The sequence below is a fragment of the Nyctereutes procyonoides genome, unplaced genomic scaffold, assembly GCF_905146905.1.
Source record: "Nyctereutes procyonoides isolate TBG_1078 unplaced genomic scaffold, NYPRO_anot_genome, whole genome shotgun sequence".
Lineage (NCBI taxonomy): Eukaryota > Metazoa > Chordata > Mammalia > Carnivora > Canidae > Nyctereutes > Nyctereutes procyonoides.
Window position 1 is genome coordinate 12,585,752 of NW_026575042.1, and position 18,782 is coordinate 12,604,533.

General features: G+C 37.0%; 1 protein-coding gene across 1 annotated transcript in view; it reads left to right on the forward strand.

Annotated features, from left to right (window-relative positions):
• The window catches only part of DYNC1LI1 (dynein cytoplasmic 1 light intermediate chain 1), a 45,661-nt gene that overhangs the window by 15,365 nt on the left and 11,514 nt on the right, over positions 1-18,782 (forward strand). The window contains exons 3-8 of the mRNA XM_055321165.1: positions 6,071-6,187; positions 6,975-7,205; positions 9,070-9,239; positions 11,484-11,577; positions 14,940-15,075; positions 16,115-16,226. Coding sequence (XP_055177140.1) covers positions 6,071-6,187; positions 6,975-7,205; positions 9,070-9,239; positions 11,484-11,577; positions 14,940-15,075; positions 16,115-16,226 — 860 coding nt within the window. The remainder of the gene's footprint in view (positions 1-6,070; positions 6,188-6,974; positions 7,206-9,069; positions 9,240-11,483; positions 11,578-14,939; positions 15,076-16,114; positions 16,227-18,782) is intronic.

The following is an 18,782-nucleotide window of genomic DNA, read 5'->3' on the forward strand; positions in this document are numbered from 1 at the left end:
GTGAAACTTTGAGTAAGATACTTACCTTTAGGAGTTCTGAGCTCCAGTATCATCATCTACCATTATGGAAGATAATCACCATACCCCATTACAGTCATGATTATGTTAGAATTACTGTTGCTGGAATGCATGCAGCAGGCACTCTGGAAATGATTGCTGCTCCTGCAGGAAGTTACTGATGATTCCATCTATGTGGGCAAAGGCAGCAGTTACAGTACTTTATTTTTTGTTATATGGAAACACATTGATAGACTTGAAATTTTATCCTTTTTCTATCCTAACTTCTTAGGCTGTTGTATTTCAAACCCATTAATACACAATAAAGTTTTAAAATACTCCCAAAGAGGGTAAGGGAACAAAACTTATATCCTTCATTCAGGGATTTGTGAAATGCATTAATATTTTGGCATGACTTTTGTTGTTTGAGACCAGATGTATCAGTGGCTGTCCTGTAAGAAGCTTATGAATGTGCACGTCACTATGGAAACTACAGAGTTAACATGCACTGTAGTCACCGGTGCTTTCTGGACACTGGGGATATAACATTAAACAAAACACAAAAATGCCTGTTCCTCTAGAGCTTTTGAGGGTAGGGGATGACTAAGTAAAATACATAATGTATTAGTAATTTCAATGGAGAAAAATAAGAAGGCATTGGAATATTGGGAAGTTGTAATTTTATTTATTTTTTAAATATTTTATTCATGAGGCAGAGACACAGGCAGAGGGAAAAGCAAGCTCCCCATGAGGAGCCCAATACAGGACCCTGGGATCACACCCTGAGCCAAAGACAGACACTCAATCACTGAGCCACCCAGATGCCCAGGCAGTTGTGATTTTAAATGAGGTGGTTAGGAATGGCCTTCCCAAGGAAGTGATAATTGAGAAAAGGTAAAAGTTTAGACAACCTAGAGATTTCTGAAGAGAGACTGTTCTAGGCAGAGGAAACAAGCATATAGAAAGGCTTTGAGGTTACATTAATCATTATATAAGCAAGAGTTTGGGGGAAAGATGGCAAGAGAATGATACTGGTTTTGTGCATATTGAAATCTGAGGTATTTATGGGACATCCAAGTAGTGATGACCAGTAATCAGTTCAGGAGAGGCCGAAGCTGGAAGGAAATCTGTGGGTCACCATGGGGTATTGAAGTTGTACATGGAGCTGCTTCTGGAATTATGTTCAGAGTGAGAAGAGTAGAAGGCTGAGAAAGGAACCCTGGGAAACGCAGACATTGGGTGGGGATGGAAGAGCAGCCTGCAAGGAAGACTCAGGACCAGCCACCTCAGAGGTCAGGTAGGGTAGGAGAGAGCAGTGTTACTGAAGCAGTGGTGAGGGGAGGGCCTTTTAACTTCAGTGTCTTCCTCCTCCTCTCTCTCTGCCAACTCCCAACTAAGTCAGCCTGGAGCATAGCAATTCCCACCACTAGCTAATACCTACCTCATTTCTTGCTAAGACTCCATTAATATCTAGTTACCTAGTTTCCTTACTCTTAACCTTACCCTTGTCAGGCAGCCTTCTGCGCTTCTGCCACACAGTCTATCTGAAATACTCAACGCTGCCAGAGGCTCCCCATTATCCTCAAGATAAAATCTGACCTTCCCAGCCTGGCATAAGATGCCCTTCATGATCTAGCTTGCTGTACTTGTTCTCACTTTCTGCTCCTTTTTCCCTGACATCCTCAAGTTCATGCATTCAAATTATTTGTCCTTTGTAGAAGGACACTTCTTTGCCTCCAGGCCTCTATAATGATTTCCTTACTACCTGGAATGACTAACTGTCCATGGCTCATTAAACACCACAAGATTTGGCTAAAGTATTACCCACCATCTCTACAAAGCCCTTTCTGACTTCTAGACAAAACCAGGATATTCTCTTAGGGCTGGCTTCCTGGTTTGTAGCATATCTCTAGTGTAGTCCTAATGACAGTACCTTGGAATTATCTCCTGTTTGTTTTCTCTCTCCAGCTTATGAGCATCTTAGAGGATAGTGGCTTGGAGAATTGTGGTTTGGATTCTTATGCTTATCCACAAGTATGTTTTTTTAATTCAGAAACCTTTATATTTAAGTCATTTGAAATATTAAAAAGAAGTTGAAGTAAATCCATCTGATTTTGGGTGTTTTTTAAGATATCTTTTTATTTTCTAACATCCAAAATAGGAATTAAGGAGAAAAGATAAATTCTGTGTTATATATATATATTTTTTTATTTTTATTTTATTTATTTTTTATTTATGATAGTCAGAGAGAGAGAGAGAGAGACAGAGACAGAGACAGAGAGAGAGGCAGAGACATAGGCAGAGGGAGAAGCAGGCTCCATGCACCGGGAGCCTGATGTGGGATTCGATCCCGGGTCTCCAGGATCGCGCCTTGGGCCAAAGGCAGGCGCCAAACCGCTGCACCACCCAGGGATCCCAATTCTGCGTTATATTAAATGAAATTTTATCTACCACCTATTTTTGTGGATGTGTATGTACTATAAAAAATTCTCATTGAACATTTCATTGCTAATTTAAGCTTCTATAATATGTAACATTGTTTCTGTGGGATAATCAGTTTTCAGTTGGTGTGAATTTCACTTATAGGACTCCTTTCAGGAAAGTAGCCTGTCCTAAGAGAAATCTTTTTTTTTTTTCCATAAGAGAAATCTTGATTCTTTTCTTTCTAGATGTAGAATGAACTCAGATTTTTTTTTAATTAATAAATTTTGGGGGTTTTATTTTTTAGAGAGAGAGTACATATGCACAAGTGATGTTGGGGGGAGGTGGTGCAGGGGGAGAGGGAGAGAGAGAATGGTAAGCAGATTCCACATTCAAAACTGAACCAAAATTAAGAGTCAGACACACAACTGAGTCTCCCAGGTGTCCCAAGAAACTGTTTTTTAGAGCAGTTTTAGGTTCACAGCAAAATTGAGTGGGAAATTCAGAGAATTTCTGAATATCCCCTGTCCCCACATCTATACAACCTCCCCCTGACCTTGACACATCGTTATCCCCCAAAGTTCATTGTTTATGTGAGGGTTCATTGTCGGTGTTGTACATTATATGGGTTTTGACAAATCTATAATGACACGTAGCTGCCGTTGCAGTATCATTCAGAATAGTTTCATTGCCCTAAAAATTCTGTGCTCTGCCTATTCAGGCTCTTTAAAAAGAAGTTTTCACAGATCTCAACACATGGTGATTTAAATTATTGTGTCCAGTGCTCTTGCATATGAGAGAACTAGATATAAATGCTTTAAATTCTTTTTGTTTATAGTTCTTGAACAACTACTTGAAAACATAAATGCCATAAAAATTATAGGGTTGATAAAAATCAAATTAGCAATCAGTATAACAAATGATGTTTTGCTGAAATTAAATGCCAGTATTAGGCTTAATAGGAGCACTTACATATTTTTCACTGGTTTGCTTTATTATTTCCATTTTAAGCATGGTGGATCATCATGGGAATAATCATTGTTGTTATAGATATTACTATTTTCAACCCAATCTGTTCTTTTGTTGGACTATTTTAATGGTACACTGCAAAAATAGCACTGAAAAAATATTTATTTAATGACAAGTTCTTTATTGCCAGTTTAAGGTGATATTTATTGCTATGAAGTGTTTGGAAATGGTTCATAAAAAGTAATCTGGCCAGTACAACTGAATATAGTACTAACCACTCTGGGATATTTTTTTTTTTTGAGTTTGACAGGTGTGTGTGTCCCTCTCTTCTCCATTCTATCTGCATTACTTGGCTTCAGCTTGTCACTAATAGGATTATAAATACGTACACAGAAGTGAGTACAGCAATCTTGTGGCAGCATTTACTTCTAAAGATGGTCATTCAGAAGATCTGAGATATACATAATTTTTTTAAGTTTAACCTGAAAATTAAAACAACTTTTAAATTTTCAGAGAACTCATGAATGAATATTCTCCAGGAATAAGTCCTTAGATCTAAGAAACTCATCTTTATTATAAGTACTATTAAAATTATATTTCTAATAACTAAGTTCATGAGACAGTAATAACATAGTATTTAAATAGATTTACAATATTTTAAAAATCCACACCAAAACATTGAATAGCTAGCCTAGTTTTAAACTTTTTAAGCTTGTTCCAAGTGTAAGTCACATAATTTTTTGCTATCAATGTTATTAAGTTCTTTATTTTAATTCAAACAGTATTAACAGGGATCCCTGGGGGGCGCAGCGGTTTGGCGCCTGCCTTTGGCCCAGGGCGCGATCCTGGAGACCCGGGATCGAATCCCACATCAGGCTCCCAGTGCATGGAGCCTGCTTCTCCCTCTGCCTATGTCTCTGCCTCTCTCTCTCTTTCTCTCTCTGTGTGTGACTATCATAAATAAATTAAAAAAAAAACAGTATTAACATACTGTTATATTAGTTTATTAGTGTTAGTTTATATTAGTGTTAGTTTATATTAGTGTTATATTAGTTTCAGATGTACGATAGAGTGATTCAGCAATTCTGTACATTACTCAGTGCTCATCATGATAAATGTGCACTCTTAATCCCCTTCATCTGTTTCACGCGTCCTCCCTACCTCCCCTCTGATAACCACCTGTTTGTTCTCTGTAGTTAAGAATCTGTTTCTTGCTTTCTCTCTCTCTTTTTTCCTTTGCTAATTTGGATTCTTAAATTCTACATATGAATGAAATTGTATGGTATTTGTCTTTCTCTGACTTATTTTGCCTAGCATTATACTCTCTAGCTCCATCCACATTGTTGCAGATGGCAAGATTTCATTCTTTTATGGTTGAATACAGTTCCACTGTATGTATATATGTACCATATCTTCTTTATCCACTCATCAATGGGCACTTGGGCTTCTTCCATAGTTTGACTATTGTAAGTAATGCTGCAATAAACATAGGGGTGTCTGTATCCCTTTGAATTAATGCTTTTGTATTTTTCGGTAAACACCCAGTAGTGCAATTACTGGCTGGGAGACTAGTTCCATTTTTAACTTTTTGAGGAGCCTCCATACTGTTTTCCACAGTGCTATCTATACCAGTTTGTATTCCCACAACAGTGCAGTGAGGGTTCCTTTTTCTCCATATCCTTGCCAACACTTGTTTCTTGTGTTTTTGCTATTAATCTGTTTTAAGTCTATATTTTGTCTGTTCTACATTCCCTCTACCCTTGTTCTTGTTCAATTTACTATTCCCTTTCCTTTACTAATATTTCTTATGACTTCATGGTTTTGGTGAGGCTATAGTCTCAATTCCCCGCTCTGGTCAGTTTTTTTTTTTTTTTAATTTTTTTTTAATTTTTATTTATTTATGATAGTCACACAGTGAGAGAGAGAGAGGCAGAGACACAGGCAGAGGGAGAAGCAGGCTCCATGCACCGGGAGCCTGATGTGGGATTCGATCCCGGGTCTCCAGGATCGCGCCCTGGGCCAAAGGCAAGCGCCAAACCGCTGCGCCACCCAGGGATCCCTCTCTGGTCAGTTTTGATATACTATCCATTCTCCATGAGTGGCCCATGGCTGAGCACATGACCCAAACTGGGGCAATTAAGAGTCTTTACCTAAGATTCTTCAGACTGAAAGCCAGTGGAGAGTGTCTTTTGTTCTTTGTGAATTAACCTGGGATGGCATAAGAGTTGAATTTCCTGAGGGCCACCTGGGTAGCTTAGTGGTTGAGCATCTGCCTTTGGCTCGGGTCGTCATCCTGGGGTCCTGGGATCGAGTCCTACATCGGACTCCCCATAGGGCGCCTGCTTCTCCCTCGGCCTATGTCTCTGCCTCTCTCCATGTCTCTCATGAATAAATAAATAAAATCATTTTTTTAATTGAATTACCTGAAAAATACCCACAGTGGAAGCCATTTGTAATAGGATAGAACCAGACTTAACAGGAAGGGCAAAGATACTAGGGCAAAGATACTAGGACAAAGAATCTTGGAGATGAAGTCTGCATCTTCAGCTGCATAATTATTTAAGTATCGTACATCAAATTACCTTTTTGTTAAAGTTAGTTCCAGTTGGGTTTTTCACTTGACACTAAAAATCATCCTTAAATAATCCGTATTATAATTAAAAAGAGTTGTTCTTTTTTACAGGTGAAGATGGAGCTGGAAAAACAAGCTTAATAAGAAAAATTCAGGGAATAGAAGAGTACAAGAAAGGAAGAGGGTTGGAATATTTGTATTTAAATGTTCATGATGAAGACAGGGATGGTGAGTATCATTTATATGTAAAACAAATTTCCTGAGGCCTTTCTGAGAGCACTGCTGCTCATATTAGTGACTTTTCTTAGTGTGTCATTTTTCAGTAGGAGTCCTAGTCTTTCATGCTAGTCAGTGAATAGTTATGTGCAGGCATATTTTAATTAGTTTGGAATTGAAATTCATATAGTGATTTTTTTTTTAACATCTTAAGGTAGTCTGGTGTGCAGACTAGCTTTCTTGCTATCCTTGACGAATCTAAATTTTTCAGTTAACTGCCCCCTCAGATAGTGAAATAATAGTATCCTAGTGTTGTTTTGTTGACTCCCTTTTCACCATCTCATTTTGTCACAAAAATGTCATCTACTCCCCAGCTTTTTTCAATCAGCCATTTTTTCTTGTATACATCACTTGCCTTCTCATTTTTGTGTATGATATCTTGAATATGAATGGCTATCTCTGCTGTTAAGAAGAGAGAGAGATTTTGATGCTGAGAATAGAAACGTAATGCACTCTGTTCATTGGGCGTGAGAAATAAGTAGAGGCTGCTGGTGTTCTATGTTGGCAGTTAAATCATTTTCCTGAATGTTTGTTAGGCCTTTACTAAATTGTTGGATGGGACCCTAAGTGGTTGAACCTGTCATCTAGGTCTGACTTCTAAATTGTGGACCTAAGTGGTTGGACCTGTCAGAGGAGACCTCTTCTGTGGAGGTGCCCTAAAATACCAAGTAGTATTGTTAGTTGGATAATGAAATAACTTAATCTTGTTGCCTTGGTAACTTTCTTTTGTCTGTTATAGATCAAACAAGATGTAATGTATGGATCTTAGATGGAGACTTGTATCACAAGGGCCTCCTTAAATTTTCACTGGATGCCATTTCTCTGAAGGACACTCTAGTTATGCTGGTTGTGGATATGTCAAAGCCTTGGACTGCTTTGGATTCTCTACAGAAATGGGCAAGTGTTGTTAGAGAACATATTGACAAATTGAAAATTCCTCCTGAAGAAATGAAAGAAATGGAACAAAAGTGTGAGTAGTCTAGAAATACTAATACAGATTTCAAACACTTGATGTCCTAGCAACCGTAATTGTAGGAATTTTTGACTTTGAATAAGGTTCAATGAAAGACATGTGACTACTGCTTTTGAAATTCAATTTGATGTGCTAGGTTTTTTTTTTTTTGCTAGATTTTAATGTAGTTTTAAATTGGAAACCTATACATAATGGTGGACTCTTTAGTAGAGGTGCCTTTTCTCCTTTGCCAAAAGGCCATAAATGTTTGTTTTGAGAAGTAGGTTTTTAGGGTTAAAAAATTTTTTTAAATCTTTCTTCAGCTGTTCATTTTCAGCAGTTTTCATTTCTTAATAAGTGGAGCAATTTTATCAGCCTTGTCAAAATGAAATGTGCCCCCAAAATGTTAACACAAAGATGTTAAGCTAGTTTTATGATTTACAAAATACATATTTTGTACCTACCCCTCTAAATTGGAAATTTTCAAGCGAATTATGAAAACGATATAGGTCATTTCTAACAAATTATAAGCCAGTTGTCACAGTTCTTAATTTCACTGAGAGCTCTTCATTTACCAATGTTGTACTTTGCTTAAGAAAATGTAGAGATGGAATGCTGCTTTTCTTTGTTATTGTGAGCTGATTATAATTTTTAGGGGAAAATTGATAGCTTACTGGAATTTGTATGCTAGGAAATTATAGAGGATTAGGAGAACATAGGTCCTTAGTCACTGAAAAAAATGTGTAACTGCTTTTACTCTATAGACTGTCTTTCCTGTTGGCCATTGCCTGTGGGTCTTTTATTCCCTAAATTTACACAATAGCAGCGATTCTCAATTTATGGGCCTGGGACCAGCAGCATCAGCATCAGTACAGCTGGGAACTTGTCAGAAATAATGCATTCTTGAGTCCCACCCTAAACTCAGTCAGTTACTCTATTGCCTTCTAAAACTTGAGAACCACTGTTAGATTTCAGCCTCTGATTTGAAGGGTAATAGCTACCAGGTCTGCTAAGGTTGTATGCATGCTGCTGTGTTCCTGGAGGAACTGCACTCAGCTGTTCAGGGTTCTCTCTTCCCTGACCCCATGTAAGTTTAAGACAGTTTTCCTCCTCTGTGGCTCTGTGTAGAATTCCCTCATGCACTATTTTAATCCTGTGCTATGGATAATTTGTTTCCAGTTTGTTATTTTGCTTTTAAACATGGAAAGCAGCCTTATATAGAAATCCTGCATCGCTGATTATTTCCTTGATAATTGCTCAAAGAGTAATCATTGAGTCAAGGTATACGTTGTTAAGGCTCTTAATACATTCCCATTAACTTTTTGTTAAGTGAAAGTTTTGACAGACTTGCAAATGAGTTCTAAAAATTTATCAGCATTGGTAGTATCTCATTAATTCTTACCAGGGATACAGAGTGAATATGGCCCAGCATTACACCTAGGTAAAAAGGAGACAGAAAAAAGGATTTAGAAAAAAGAATGTTGGAAAATCACCTAGGTCTGACTTCTAAATTGTGGAACACTGCCCCACCACCACACACACACTATTTGTTTATCCCCTTAGTGCCCTCTGTGAATTAGAGAACGTAGAGAGGCAAAGCTAGATAGTGACGTACCTAAAGTAATTCGTACAGACAGAATCAGGCTTGCATTGAACCCCACTCATTGAAGCCACTCAGTGTAATAATCTGCCTCCTCGTAATTAATGTGGATCTCCTCTTTCTGTCTTATCTTTGAAACAGATTTCTCAAACCCTTTTTGTTTCTTACATAAGACTGTGTATAAAGCCTCAAAATACATATTTAGATTATGGTAGAAAAAACTACCTGCTGAAATAAAGCAGTCTCTAAACTATGTGTTAAATTGTTTACCTTGATTTTCAGTGATTAGAGACTTCCAAGAATATGTAGAGCCCGGAGAAGATTTTCCAGCCTCTCCTCAGAGAAGAAATACTGGGTCACAGGAAGACAAAGACGACAGTGTGGTTTTACCCCTGGGTGCGGATACACTTACACATAACTTGGGCATCCCAGTACTAGTAGTTTGCACAAAGGTTAGCTTCCTTCCTAGAGATTCTACTACTGGTGTTAACCAAGGGTGAACAACTGTTTTGTTTTCCAGCCTCCTTTTAGAGTTGTCACACTAACTTTTCTAGATAATTTTTCTTAACAAATAGAAATAATATTTTAAAATATTGAATGATAATCACATGTTGGTTATGTGATCTTAATCATAGTTTCCTTTTTTTTTTAATCATAGTTTCCTTAAAAGAAAACGTTACTTCAGATATTCCGTGATTGAGTTTCATATTCCTAATTTCAATTAGACTTCAATGTCCAGTCATTTGAGTAGAAATAACTACAGGAAAGATGGTAATTTCAGTATTAATTTTTATAAAATACTTTCCACATTAAGTTGTGATATACTAATATGCTAATAGCAGAAGATTATGCACTTAAAATAACCTTAAACACCTACTGGCACTCATTATGTAAAGTTAATATGCAGTTATCAAGGTCTTTTTATTTATTTACTAAGGAGGTTCTGATAAGATTGCTGTTACCAAATTCTGTTTAGTTCCATCACTGTATATACTTTATGATAACATCAAATCTCCTTTAAAAAATAATTTCTAACTCAAGTTCATCTTCTTCCCATATGGTCCTAAGTAGTATCTTTATTGTTTGTAAGTTATGGAATGGTTTAGGAAATGACAGAACATATAAACCTTTTTGTGATCTAAAATTATTAATGTTTTTTATAACATAACAATTTGCACATGTAATTGAAGGGAGGTATGGCACTTACTCACCTTTGTAATGAAAATGATAAAAAAATTTAATCTAGCTTAAGTTTTATTTTAAACACTACAAAAATTATAACAAAGGGATGGGGTAGCATTTAAAACAAAATTTGTTATCTGCTTTTCAAATAGTGGTTGTGCTTTTCAAGTAAGTAGTTGTTACTTGCACCTTTTCTGTAAAACTTTTAAAATTCACACACTGGAATTATTTGGTGTGTGGTTTTTGTTTTATTTTGTTTGACAAAGAGCTATTTGTTGGTAGATACTTTCCCATTTTACACTACAACTTGCCTCTTATAAAAACCTCTTATTTTTCAAAGGAAAAATGTTAAGCTTAAAGGGACCTGAATTAGTATCAAATGAGTCAGATTCATAAAATTTTCAAGCCAAAAGAGCTTATTAGCCAGCCATCAGTTGTGTATTAGCTCAGGACCTTTTAAAATGTGTAGGGGGATGGGAGAGGTGTCTTAGGATGGAGAAATAATGGTGGTTCAATTCTACCTAAAGAGTCTGGAAATTGAGATTCAGAGAGACTAAGTGTCTTGCCTTAAGTCCAGATCCTCATATTTCATTTAAAAAATGTTTTTACTAAACTATTATGTTTCACCAAAATTGTCATAAGTCAATATAATAAATATATAACTATATATAATAATTATAAATATCTTTAGTAATATGAAATAATTACTCTGTGTTCTATAAAATAGACAAACATGCTGTATCATGATTATAGAGATCTTGTGTGATGTATATATGCATAGCAAAAAATTACATATCAGATTTGACCCCAAATTAATATTAAATATAATGAACATTATTAAATGGTTACTTTTAGATTTCACACCTTCAATTCCAAAAGGTGTTGAAGTAATTTGTATGTTTTATTTTTTTGTAACATTTTTCTGTAGCTAGCAGAATTAAGAATTGTTTCACTGACTGTACAAGTGACAGTTCAAAAATAGCCTGTCATTTCCCCCACCTTCTTTTTTTTTTTTTTTTTTTTTGCTGTTGATAAGATTGTAGTAAGAGTAAACAAAAGAACCAAAAAAGAAATGAAGGTCAATTAAGAAGTTACCAGATAAACAGGAAGCAAAGAGGAAATAGAGAAAGGTACAGACTCCTAGATATACCGTGTTTTATAGAACTGGCATAGAGTTTAGGTCTTTAAAACTTCAAGTCAAAAGGAGTTGAGTCAGCAAGTATGAGCGACCATTTGTTTGTCCTGTTACTCTTCATTCCTTTATGTACCAAAACTTTGATGTTTTCAACATTCAATAGAACGTGGACATCAATACTTTTAAAAAAATATTATTAGTCTTGACTGCAACTGAAAGAATCTAGACAGGAGTAATTGATATTCTAATATTCAGTCACCATATCAGAGTGGTAGTTTTGTGATATTCCCCCACCCAAAACTGAACTGTTTAAATCATTATATTTAACTTTGATTAAAGTTAATGTTGTTGGTTTTTTAAAATTATTTTAACTCAACAGTGTGATGCCATTAGTGTATTGGAAAAAGAACATGACTACAGAGATGAGCATTTTGATTTTATTCAGTCACATATCCGGAAGTTTTGTTTACAATGTATCCTTTTACTACATTGATCGGTGCAGTTGTACCTTAACCTGTTTGTTCGCTTTTTTAATTAAGAGAATTACATTGATGGACTTTAGAAATTCCATAAACTTTTTTCCTTCTGCTTCTGGTTTGAAATATCATTTTAGCTCCCAAATCATTTACATCTGGGTATTTTGAGTTATAAAAGCAAGTGTTGAAATATATAACTTTGATTTGCTGTGTTTTAAAGGATTATCAGTCTTTTGTGGAAAATTTTAATGAGTTGGTGTTGTAAACATTCTGATTGCAAAGCAGTGTTCATTTATTGGGAGTGGTGGTCAGGCAAGATCAATATTTAGGTTTGTGTGTTCTCATTTTTTAATATGTTCGCTATGTTACCATCTCCACCCATAGTCTAATGCAGTGGTTTCAAAATATGACTGTACCCTGCTTAAGGTTTACTGAATCGGAACATTTCAAGATGAGGCTGAAGAATCTCTTTTATTTATTTATTTTTAAGACTTTATTATTTATTTATTTATTTATTTATTTATTTATTTATTTATTTATTTGAGAGAGAGTGAGAGAGCACAAGTAGGGGGAGCGGCAGAGGGAGAGGCAGAAGCAGACACCCTATTGAGCCTGATGCTGGGCTCAATCCCAGGACCCTGGGATCATGACCTGAGCTGGAGGCAGATGCTTAACCAACTGAGCCACCCAGGTGCCCCCGAATCTCTGCTTTTAAAAAAGCTTTCTAGGTGCTTTTGATGATCACAAAGTTAGAAAACCTATTACAAGGCATCTTGTCTAGGTTGCAAGGATTAGAGGCCACTGAATAACAATAATGATTAAAAGAAGAATAAAGTGAGGGTTGTAAATGAATACTTTTAAGAGAATTTGCTATTGAAAACTTTGTCACTTGGGATTCCCTGGGTGGCTCACCGGTTTGGTGCCTTCTTTTGGCCCAGTGCATGATCCTGGAGTCCTGGGATTGAGTCCCATGTCGGGCACCTTGCATGGAGCCTGCTTCTCCCTCTGCCTGTGTCTCTGCCTCTCTCTGTGTCTCTAATGAATAAATGAATAAAATCTTAAAAAAAAAAAAGAAAGAAAGAAAGAAAACTTTGTCACAGCTTGAGTGCACTGAGGAGAGCTGTTCTCACCTACTCCTCCTGGTTGCATTCCTGAAGCAAAGCTTTTGGGTCTGAAAAATGAAGAAACGACGACATTAGGAGTAGATAGGAATCATAAGTAATGTATACATGTTTATAGGGTCTGTAGTTTTTCGTTTTCATTAATGGACACTTAATTAAAGGACCACTGAAACCTAGCTGGATAATGAATAAGATCACTTGACACTGGTAGTAGTTTCCCTTCCCCCTTTTCACCTCAGTACTTTGTCCTTTCCGTTGCCCTTTCTTTTCTCCTGTCATTTAATAGTTGACTTGGATTGAATTGAAGGGTATTTGTCTACAAAAAGAAGACAAAAAGTGGGAGTAATTGAAGTAGATGTCTATAGAGTTTTTTGTTATCTTTGAAGATTAGCAAATTTGGGAACAAGCAGTCTTTTTTTTTTTTTTTTAAGATTTTATTTATTTGATGGAGAGAGTACAAGCAGGGAGAGCAGCAGACAGAGGGAGAGGGAGAAACAGGCTCCCCACTGAGCAGGGAGCTAAATGTGGGGGCTCCATCCCAGGACTCTGAGCTCATGATCTGAGCTAAAGGAAGACGCTTAACTGACTGAGCCATTTAGGCACCTCAACAAGCAGTCTCTTTAAACATTTATTTAATGCTGTTCTTGAAAATGTACATACAGAAATGTAATCAGGAAGGAAGACTGTCTACTAAAATAACTACAGACAGGGTTCCTGGGTGGCTCAGTGGGTTAGGCATCTGCCTTTGACTCAGGTCATGATCCCAGGGTCCTGTGATTGAGTCCCATGTCAGGCTTCCTGTTCAGCAGGGAGCCTGCTTCTCCCTCTCCTGCTCCCCCTGCTTGTGCTCACTCTCTTTGTCAAATAAATAAAATCTTTAAAGGGGCACCTGGGTGGCTTAGTGGTTGAGCATCTGCCTTTGACTCAGGTCATGATCCTGGGGTCCTGGGATTGAGTTCTGCATCAGGCTCCCCAGAGGGAGCCTGCTTTTCCCTCTGCCTATATCTCTGCCTGTGTGTATCTCTCATGAATAAATAAAAAATTTAAAAATCTTATAAGAAATAAAATCTTTTTTAATAAAATCTTTAAAAAATAAATTAACTAAAATAAAATAATTACAGACCTTGAGTAGAGCCCATTGATTTTAGAATACAAACTGAGAAGTCACTTCAAGATGGTGAGGGGTGTATGTGTGTATCTGTGTGAAGGCAACAGTTCAAAATCATCTTTAAGTTTTGTAAATGTTTACTGCAATGCAAATTTGTCAGCTATTTCATAAATTGGTTCTCATGAGAAAAGATCACTCGTTAATGAAAAGTTCACACAGTTAAGCTTTTAAGATGTTTGTTTCTATCAAGTTTTATAAGCCATATTTAGCAATACCACTCTTAGATTCATAAGCCTTGGTTCACACTCATGAGTATCCCAGCTCAGAAGTAGAAGTTTGACCATTCCCAACATTTCTCCTTGGTCTGAGTCATTATCTCAGGACATAGTGGGCAGTACTAGAGCATGGTCCTTAGCAGTGGCTGTAGAATTTCTGATAGCCACTCTGACCACACCTCATCTGTCAGTAGTCATGTTGCCCCTTTTCCACAGGCCTCTCTTGATCTTTGGATCTACTGTATCATTTGGCTAAGAGGTCCAAGTTAGAGTCGGCTTTAACTAATACATCCTTATGTGAGGTGGTGTTACCTCAAGTTTTGATCATGAAATCAACTTTTGCTTTGAATCTTGCCTGAAAGTTTCCTGAAAGTACCTCTTGCTTAATCATCTCTCTTCAGTGGGTCTCCTGAGCTTTGCTCTTCAAGTCCTAATTCCTGTGACTAGTGAAAACCACAAGAGATACTAGTGGACACCATTTTTTTTAATATGCAAGCAAAATAGTTATCGATAAATAATAGCTCTCCATGAGGATTAGGAAGGTTAAACACAAAGCAAATTACCTCTTGTGCTTTAAATGTAGAGGTAGTAGCAATGTCAGTATTATGAAATTTACCTTTATTTTCTTGGCTTAATGAGACTTTTGCCTCCTAAATTAAGTTCAGTTTTGTAAAGATTGCTGTTTGCATTTTAGCCTATCTATATTCTGTACTTTTGAAATTGATTACCCTCTAATGTACCTTTGGGAACTATTTTTGAAACCAATATGCATGTAAATGTTAAGTTGAGAACACAGAATTTTATTGTATCTGTTCATGGAATTTGTCCAAAAATTTCTTTAACAGCATTATTCAGATGGTGCAGCGCTTATTTACACTTCAGTAAAAGAAAATAAAAATATAGATTTAGTATATAAATATATTGTTCAGAAACTGTATGGATTTCCCTATAAAATTCCTGCTGTTGTTGTGGAAAAAGATGCAGTATTTATGTAAGTATACTCATAAGTGTATTGTTTTATCATGTGTCATTGCTGCAATTTGATGGTGAATCCTCATGTTTGGTTTTGAGGTGAGACCCAATAGACCTTTCCATGATGCACAGGTGAGAATCTCTTCCTAGATTGATTTATTCATAACCTGCCTTGATCAATTTATTTTTGCCTGTTAGATTTATTGCTGGCCTAAGCCCTTTTTGGAAGGCCTTACTATTATATATATAGCTAAACTGTTGAGTGCATATCTCAGTGTATTTACTTACTCTTTGATTAGTTTTGATACATAAAGGACCCAGTGTATAAACATGCTTTTAAAAAGTTATGTGAAGGGCAGCCCCGGTGGCTCAGCGGTTTAGCGCCGCCTACAGCTCAGGGCATGATCCTGGAGACCCAGGATCGAGTCCCACATCAGGCTCCCTTCATGGAGCCTGCTTCTCCCTCTGCCTGTGTCTCTGCCTCTCTCTCTGTCTCCTCTCTGTGTATTCTCATGAATAAATAAATAAAATCTTTAAAAATAAATAAAAAGTTATGTGAATACATTGAGAGGTAATAATAATTAACCCCCCCCCAAACTGTGTGTTTTTAAAATCAGGAAGATTAAGAACCTTTTTAAGTAGAAATCAGTAAGCTATAACTTGAGCATTATAATAAAAAAAGAAAAAAAAAAGAAAAAAAAAAGAGAAAAAAAAAAGAAAAAAATAATAAAAAAAGAAACTGATTAGTTTTGGATTTTTTTTTAAGATTTTATTTGGAGTCGAGAGAAAGAGAGCATGAGCAGGAGTGAGGGGCAAAGGGAGAGAGAGAAGCAGGCTCTCCACTGAGCAAGGAGCTGGATGCAGGGCTCAATCTCAGGCCCCTGGGATCATGACCTGAGCTGAAGGCAGATGCTTAACCTTCTGAGCCATCCAGGTGCCCCAAAAGCTGATTACTTTTTCATAATTGGTTAGATACGTTCCCTTTAATGTGATCATGGGTTTAATGAAGGAATGACAATATAAATGTTTGAGATTTATCATATGCATTTCTTTTCCAGTCCAGCAGGGTGGGATAATGATAAGAAAATAGGAATATTACATGAAAATTTTCAAACATTAAAAGCAGAAGATAATTTTGAAGACATTATAACTAAACCACCTGTCCGAAAGGTAACAGTTTTAGTATGTATAGTCTTTTAAACCTGGTGGTGGTGGTGGGGGGGAGTTCCATAATTTTAAGTTAGGTAAGAGGATCCTTTCCTATCAAGAGCTTTTCTAATTATAAATTGGATGTTTCCGATGTCAATTTAAAATAAAGATCTGTGTTATCAAAATATAAACTAGCTATTCAGTTAATGAATTCTTAGCCTTTGGCATATTTATATTAGAAAATAGTACAGATTCCATATTCTAATGGAAATAATGGATTGGTTGTAGCGAATATATGGATCTTGAAGAGTTTGAGTAGGTTGAAGCTGTGAACTTTCCATCCTAGAACTCAGCCAAAAGCCAAGAAAACATTGTTAGAATAAATATTAGCTTCTATCTGTTAAGGGAGATCTGGAATCTTCTCCATAGTTACTAGTTAACCTGTGGTAGCCCACAGCTATCCACAAGCTTCCAGTTTAGTCTTAATTGTTGTATGTTATTCATAGAACTATTTAATCTTTCAGAATTTTGATTTCTCTTTCACATATTTTGATTTCATGTTAAATAATAGGTCATGTTCTATAGTCAGATATTACAGATGTTTCCAGAAAGTTGTATAAAAATAAGTTTATAAAAATAATAATAATAATAAGTTTATATATAGTACTTCTCAGTGGCTTTTAAGTGGATATGCTTTAGGAAAAATAATTTTCATTTAACATGTAATAAGATTTTTACTAAAAATCGAAACATTGATATTGAGCATCTGTCCTCTGTGGGTAATTAGAAACAAGAGAATTAATGACAAGTGAAAAATCACTTGGCATGATATTTGGTATAGATGTCTCTTAAAAGAAATACACACGTCAAGGAAAAAAAACAACAGCTGTTTTTCGTATTCTCTTTTACCAGGAGAATTACGCTGTAGGTTGTCTTTTATTCATCCCACTAATATCTCCTGAGCCCCTGTTTAGGCACTAGGTGCTAAATAGGGCAATACTACAATAATAAATCGGTGCACGTGCCAGTTCTCAAGTGCTGATAAGTGCTGTGTCTATAAAGCCCAATGGGGGAGAGTGAGGGAGAGCAGTGGCACATGGAGGGGTGCAGTTTTAGAAGGGGTTAGGGAGGGCAGCCCCAGTGGCGCAGTGGTTTAGTGCCGCCTGCAGCCCAGGATCGAGTCCCGTGTCGGGCTTCCTGCATGGAGGCTGCTTCTCCCTCTGCCTGTGTCTCTGCCCCCCTCTCTCTCTCTCTCTCAATAAATAAATAAAAAATCTTTAAAAAAAAAAAAAAAGAAGAAGAAGAAGGGGTTAGGGAATGGCTCTGTATGCTGATGGAGCAGAAAATGCCCATGTCCTGAGGCAGGAATGTATTCAGAGGGCAAAGAGGTTGGAAAAGAGTGAAGAAGAGGGCCAGGCTGATAGGAGAAGGAAGGCGTAGTTAGGACTTTGAATTTCATCTTGAGTGAGGTAGAAAGCAACTGGAGGCAAAGTTTGAGCAGAGGAGTGATAAAGGAAAAGGATTGCTCTGGCTGCTGGTAGAAAATAGACCCATGGCATGCATTGTACAGAAAGAGTAGAAGTGGGAGATGGTTGCTGCTGCTTTTTGCCTGATTATTCTGCAGGTAGAAGAGCCATTATATTTTTATTTCAGAGAAACCAGGGGCAAGTTGCTTTTCACTTTTAAAACACCTAACTATTGGTTAGCATATTTTATAAGCATGACTAATATACCTAGGACTCTAAGGTTGTGCTGTCCAATACAGCAGCTACTAGTCACATGTAGCCTAAGAACTTACTAAGTAAAACTGGGCTGCCCGGGTGGCGCAGCGGGTTAGCGCCGCCTGCAGCCTGGGGTGTGATCCTGGAGACCCAGGGTTGAGTCCTACATCAGGCTCCTTGCATGGAGCCTGCTTCTCCCTCTGCCTGGGTCTCTGCCTCTCTCTTTCTGTGTGTGTCTCTCATGAATAAATAAATAAAATCTTAAAAAAAAAAAGAACTTATTAAGTAAAACTGAATAAAATTAAAATGTCAGTACCTGAGTCACAGTAGCCACATTTTCTCTCCATCTTTCTCTCCTCCTCCTCCTCCTCCTCCCTCCCTCCCTCCTTTCTTTCTTTCTTGCTTTCTTGCTTTCTTTCTTTCTTTCTTTCTTTCTCTTTTTCTTTCTTGAGAGAGAAAGGGTGTGAGGTGGAGGAGGGACAGAGAGAGGAGGAGAGCGAGGTAATCTCAAGCAGGCTCCACACTCAGTGTGGAGCTGGACGTGGGGCTCGATCTCACGACCCAAGATCATGACCTGAGCTGAAATCAAGACGTGACTCAGATGGTTAACCTATTTAGCCACCCAGGTGCCCCACAGTAGCCACATTTCAAATGCTCAGTAGCTATAGGTGACTGGTGGCTACAGTATTGAACAGCACAGCTATCAAACGTTCATACTTTTGCAGATCATTATTGAACAGCTTTACTGTAGGAACTTGGGTCAGGCAGCTCACTTATGTAAATATAATTTGATAATGTTTATATTGAAAAATCTTTTTTTTAATCTAGAGAGTATGTTATTAATAGTTTCAGCGTA